This window comes from Grammomys surdaster, unplaced genomic scaffold (genome assembly GCF_004785775.1).
Source record: "Grammomys surdaster isolate TR1022 unplaced genomic scaffold, NIH_TR_1.0 348, whole genome shotgun sequence".
NCBI lineage: Eukaryota > Metazoa > Chordata > Mammalia > Rodentia > Muridae > Grammomys > Grammomys surdaster.
Genome location: NW_021604767.1, coordinates 2,441,801 through 2,447,416, shown reverse-complemented (window position 1 = coordinate 2,447,416; position 5,616 = coordinate 2,441,801). Strand labels below are relative to the sequence as shown.

The window sequence follows — 5,616 nt, the reverse complement described above, 5'->3', positions numbered from 1 at the left end:
TGTTGTTATGTCTCCCTTTTCAGTTCTGATTTTATTAATTTGGATACTGTCTCTCTGTCCTCTGATTAGTATAGCTAACAGTTTATCTATCTTGTTGATTTTCTCAAAGAACCAGCTCCTGGTTTTATTGATTCTTTGTATAGTTCTTTTTGGTTCTATTTGGTTGATTCAGCCCCGAGTTTGATTATTTCCTGTGATCTACTCCTTTTGGGTGTATTAGCTTCTTTTTGTTCTAGGGCTTTCAGGTGAGTTGTCTAGCTGCTAGTGTATGCTGTCTCCAGTTTCTTTTTGTATGCACTTAGAGCTATGAGTTTTCCTCTTAGCACTGCTTTCATTGTATCCCATAGGTTTTGGTATGATGTGTCATCATTTTCATTAAATTCTAAAGAGTCTTTAATTTCTTTCTTTATTTCTTCCATGACAAGGTTATCAATGAGTAGGATGTTGTTCAGTTTCCATGTGAATGTGGGTTTTCCATTGTGTTTGTTGTTATTGAAGACCAGCCTTAAACCATGGTGATCTGATAAGATGCATGGGATTATTTCAAATTTTTGTATCTGTTGAGGCCTGTTTTGTGACCAATTATATGGTCTATTTTGGAGAAGGTACCATGAGGTACTGAGAAAAAGGTTTATTCTTTTGCTTTAGGGTGAAATGTCCTATAGGTACCTGTTAAGTCTATTTGGTTCATAACTTCCGTTAGTTTCACTGGATCTCTGTTTAGTTTCTGTTTCCATGATCTGTCCATTGCTCTGAGTGTGGTGTTGAAGTCTCCCACTATTATTGTGTCAGGTACAATGTGTGCTTTGAGCTTTAGTAAGGTTTCTTTTATGAAAGTGGGTGCTCTTGCATTTGGTGCATAGATATCCAGAATTGAGAGTTCATGTTGGCTTACTTTTCCTTTGACAAGTATGAAGTGTCCTTCCTTATCCTTTTTGGTAGCTTTAAGTTGAAAGTCAACTTTATTCCATATTAGAATGGCTACTCCAAATAGTTTCTTAGGGTCATTTGCTTGAAAAGTTGTTTTTCAACATTTTGCTCTAAGGTAGTGTCTGTCTTTGTCTCTGAGGTAGGTTTCCTGTGTGTAGCAAAAAGCTGGGTCCTGTTTGCATATCCAGTCTGTTAGCCTATGACTTTTATTGGGGAATTGAGTCCATTGATGTTAAAAGATATTAAGGAGAGGGGATTGTTGCTTCCTGTTATTTTTGCTAGTAGTGGGGGCATTATTTGTGTGGTTATCTTCTTTTGAGTTTCTTAGAAGAGGATTATTTTCTTGCTCTTTCTAGGGTATAATTTCCTTCCTTGTATTGGAGCTTTCCTGCTATTATCCTTTGTAGTGCTGTGTTTGTGGAAAGATATTGTGTAAATTTGGATTTGTCATGGAATATCTTGGTTTCACCATCTATGGTAATTGAGAGTTTTGCTGGGTATAGTAGCCTAGGCTGGCATTTGTGTTCTCTTAGAGTCTGTATGATACCAGTCCAGGCTCTTCTGGCTTTTATAGTCTCTGGTGAGAAGTCTGGTGTAATTCTTATAGGTCTGCCTTTATATGTTACTTGGTCTTTTCCCCTTCCTGCTTTTAATATTCTTTCTTTGTCTTGTGCATTTGGTGTTTTGATTATCATGTGATGGAAGGTATTTCTTTTCTGGTCTAGTCTATTTGGCATTTTGTAGGCTTCTTGTATGTTTATGGGCTTCTCGTTCTTTAGGTTACAGAAGTTTTCTTCTATAGTTTTGTTGAAGATATTTATTGGCCCTTTAAGTTGGGAATCTTCACTCTCTTCTATACCTATTATCCTTAGGTTTGTTCTTCTCATTATGTCCTGGATTTCCTGGATGTTCTGTGTTAAGAACTTTTTGCATTTTGTGTTTTCTTTGACAGTTGTGTCAATATTTTTTATGGTATCTTCTGCACCTGAGATTCTTTCTTCTATCTCTTGCATTCTATTGGTGATGCTTGTGTCTATGACTCCTGATTTCTTTCTTAGGTTTTCTATTTCCAGAGTAGTCTCCCTTTGTGATTTCTTTATTGTTTCAACTTCCATTTTTATTTCCTGGATGGTTTTGTTCAATTCCTTCACCTGCTTGGTTGTGTTCTCTTGTAATTCTTTAAGGGATTTTTCTGTTTCCTCTTTAAGGGCTTCTACCTGGTTACCTGTGTTCTCAAATTCTTTGAGGGTGTTATTTATGTCCTACTTAAAGTCTTTTATCATCATCATTAGAAGTGATTTTAGATCTGGCTCTTGCTTTCCTGGTGGCATGGGGAATTCAGGACTTTCTAACATGGGAGAACTAGGTTCTGGGTTCTGATGATGCCAAGTACCTTGGGTTGCTGATGCTTATGTTCTTGCGCTTGCCTTTTGACATCTCGATCTCCTTGGTGCTATCTGCGCTGTCTCTGACTGAAGCCTGTCTTTCCTATTATCTTGTATGTGTCAGAACTGTTTGGGATGGGTTTTGCTGCTGGGATTAGAGCTGAGGCCCAAGATCTGCTCAGTGCTCAGGTGGAGACCGGAAGGAACCAGTGCTCCAGGTCCAGAGTGAATTCTTTGGTCCCCATGTGTGACCCGCGTCACTTTCTCGCCAGCAAGAATGGACTCGGATGTCAGGATCCTTCTGCAGCAAGCTTTATTGAAGCTGAAGAGAGGAAAGACCCCGAGGGGAAGAGGAGCTCTCCTTATATACCCATCGGGTCGGCGTGTCCCTACTCTACTGGCTGATGCATCTCGGCAGGTATGACGCATCGGGCTGCGTCAGCTTTTGACAGTTACCAGCTGCTCAGGCATTCACCTTACTGGTGTTTAATGGCGATTTCAGGAGGGAGACTACGCATGTGCAGCAGCGCACCACATCTCCCCCTGTTTTAAATATTAATTGGAGCACCAGATCTCACTTCACTGGGTGCAATGGGCAAAGTCCCTCCAGGTGCAGAAGCTGAGATCTTGTGTGGGTGATTCTTGGGGAGGTTCTGTAGCCCCTTACGTTTGAGGCCTCATGATGGTACTGAGCCTGCAAAGGAGAGCAATGCTCAAATCCTTACGCGTCACTGGGTGGATCTCCTCACCCGAGATCGCCCTGTCTTAGGTGGACCGAGTCTTACTTGACACTCCGTCATTGACATACCAGCCCTTATCATGGAACAGAGACCTCGTGGGCAAGAATAGTATAGGGGCTATCGATGTTAGTCCCTGAGCATGGACATCCAGATGCCGATAGAGTCACCATTTTCTAAGGCTGCAAAGGCCTGAGCCACCACCACCCTATCTCTCTGTCATTGAGCTTGCATCCTACACAGCAGAAAAAGGGTACACACCAGACCCAGGCACAAAATAGCTCCAAAAAGTCCCACTCCCACCCACTCTTTAAAATAGGAGAAGACACCCAGGATGAAAGTCCCTCGATTAGGGACACATCCACGCGGGTAGAGTTGATCTCTGTAATGGACCATCGCAGTTGTAGGAGGGCATCTTCAAAACGTTCAGACCAATTTCCTATAAGATATTCAGATAATTGATGAGAAAGATTAGCTGCTGTAGTCCAATTTTGATATTGAACACTGGTAATGCACAAGGACCCCACCTTTTGCTCACACCCTAAGCGTGCCAAATCAAAGAGGATTTCAAGCCTTTTCTCAACTAGATCTATCCTTTGGTTAACCACCATCATTCCCCCTTTTAACTATGAGGACAAAAAGGAGGTCTGGTCCAGAGTTTTGGACACTCCCTCCGTCAGGTGTTCCAATTCTTTTGCAGACTTGACTGAGTCCCGATTTCTTTCTAATCACAAAGATTGGAGTATTCCAGGGAGAGATGGATGGCTCTAAATGTCCCAATTTTATCTGTTCTTCCACTAGTTGCATAGCTGCACCCAATTTTTCAGAGGACAAAGGCCACTGGGGAACCCACACAGCTTCCTCTGAGAGCCAAGTTATGGGCTTAGACTCTCCAGCGGCCCCTAGGAAAAACCCAGGCCCTTCTTGTCTGACTGAGATACGGGGAAGATGGGATCAGGTCTGCCTTGTTCCCTCGCCCCTAGTCCTCTACCCTCTTGATAGCCCATATGAGACATCATGTTAACGGCCTGTGGAGAATAGGTGTCAGTCAGCCGTAAATTTAGTTGTTGTAACACATCTCGACCCCATAGGTTGACTGGCAGTGGAAGAACATATGGGGTAAAAGTTCCAATCTGGCCTTTGGGGGCTTCCCAACAGAGGGTCTGTGAACTGACTGAGGGGTTAGCTTCATATCCCAGCCCTTGTAAGGAGCGGGATGATTGAGTGACAGGCCAAGCCTTAGGCCACCAATTAGCAGAGATGATACTCTTATCAGCTCCAGTATCTAGGATGCCAGAAAACTGTTTACCTTCCAATTTTAATGTTAAAGTGGGCCTGGTCTGTAAATCCATTATTAAATGGGCCTGATCCCGGGTTTTGGCACCAGCTGTGACCCACGTCACTTTCTCGCCAGCAAGAATGGACTCGGATGTCAGGATCCTTCTGCAGCAAGCTTTATTGAAGCTGAAGAGAGGAAAGACCCCGAGGGGAAGAGGAGCTCTCCTTATATACCCATTGGGTCGGCGTGTCCCTACTCTACTGGCTGATGCATCTCGGCAGGTATGACGCATCGGGCTGCGTCAGCTTTTGACAGTTACCAGCTGCTCAGGCATTCGCCTTACTGGTGTTTAATGGTGATTTCAGGAGGGAGACTACGCATGCGCGGCAGAGCACCACACCCATGGGTCTTGGTTACTCCCTGTTTGGGGCAAGTGTTTCTGCCTCCTTGCCTAAGATACTGCTCAGGTTAGAGCTTCTGGGAGCCCCACTTCCTCTGGGTTCTGTGAGACTGGGTTCAGAGCTGTCTCCCAGGATCTCTTGAGCACTCAGGCCCCAATTAGTCAGTTTTAAAATCAAGAGATGTGTGAAAACACACACACAAATTTATATATTTAAATGCAATGCAAGATGCAAGACAAATAGAATACTCCTTAACATTAAGATTTTGGGCACAATCAGCTAACCCCCAGCAGTTGGGTTTGCAAAGTCTCAGAAAAGACACTGCAGTTTTTTAATTGTGTAGAATAATTAAATTATCATTTTATTCTTTTCTTTGCACTGAAATTGGATAGGATTTACCTCTTCAGCACAATCCCCATCAAAATTCCAACACAATTCTTTATAGACCTTGAAAGAACAATGCTCAATTTCATATGGAAAAGCAAAAAAAAAAAAAAAAAAACCAGCATAGGCAAAACAATCCTGAACAATGAAAGAACTTTTGGGTATCACCATCCATGATATCAAGCTGTACTATGGAGTAATTGTAACAAACCTATATATTATTAGTATAAAAAACAAACAGGTTAGTCAATGAAATTGAATCAAAGACCCAGGAATAAACCCACACACCTACAGACACCTGACTTTTGACAAAGAAGTCAAAATTGTCAGATGAAAAAAAGAAAGCATCTTCAATAAACCGGATGCCTGTATGTAGAAGAACACAAATAGATCCATATTTATAACCCTATACCAAACTCAAGTCCAAGTGGATCAAAGAAGTCAACATAAAACCAGGTATTACTAAATATAATAAAAGAAAAAGTGGTGAATAGCCTTGA

The 5,616-nt window shown here is 42.1% G+C and overlaps 1 protein-coding gene across 1 annotated transcript; it reads right to left on the bottom strand.

Moving 5' to 3' along the window:
• Window positions 1-3,954: 3,954 nt before the first annotated feature.
• LOC114630925 (endogenous retrovirus group K member 7 Pro protein-like) lies at window positions 3,955-4,404 on the bottom strand. Its single transcript, XM_028779251.1, has one exon. It carries the CDS (start codon window positions 4,402-4,404, stop codon window positions 3,955-3,957), a length of 450 nt encoding a protein of 149 aa, XP_028635084.1.
• Window positions 4,405-5,616: the final 1,212 nt, after the last annotated feature.

Coding starts and splice junctions, on each gene's coding strand:
- LOC114630925 (XM_028779251.1), bottom strand. CDS start 4,404: ATGGATTTACAGACCAGGCCCACTTTAACATTAAAATTGGAAGGTAAA.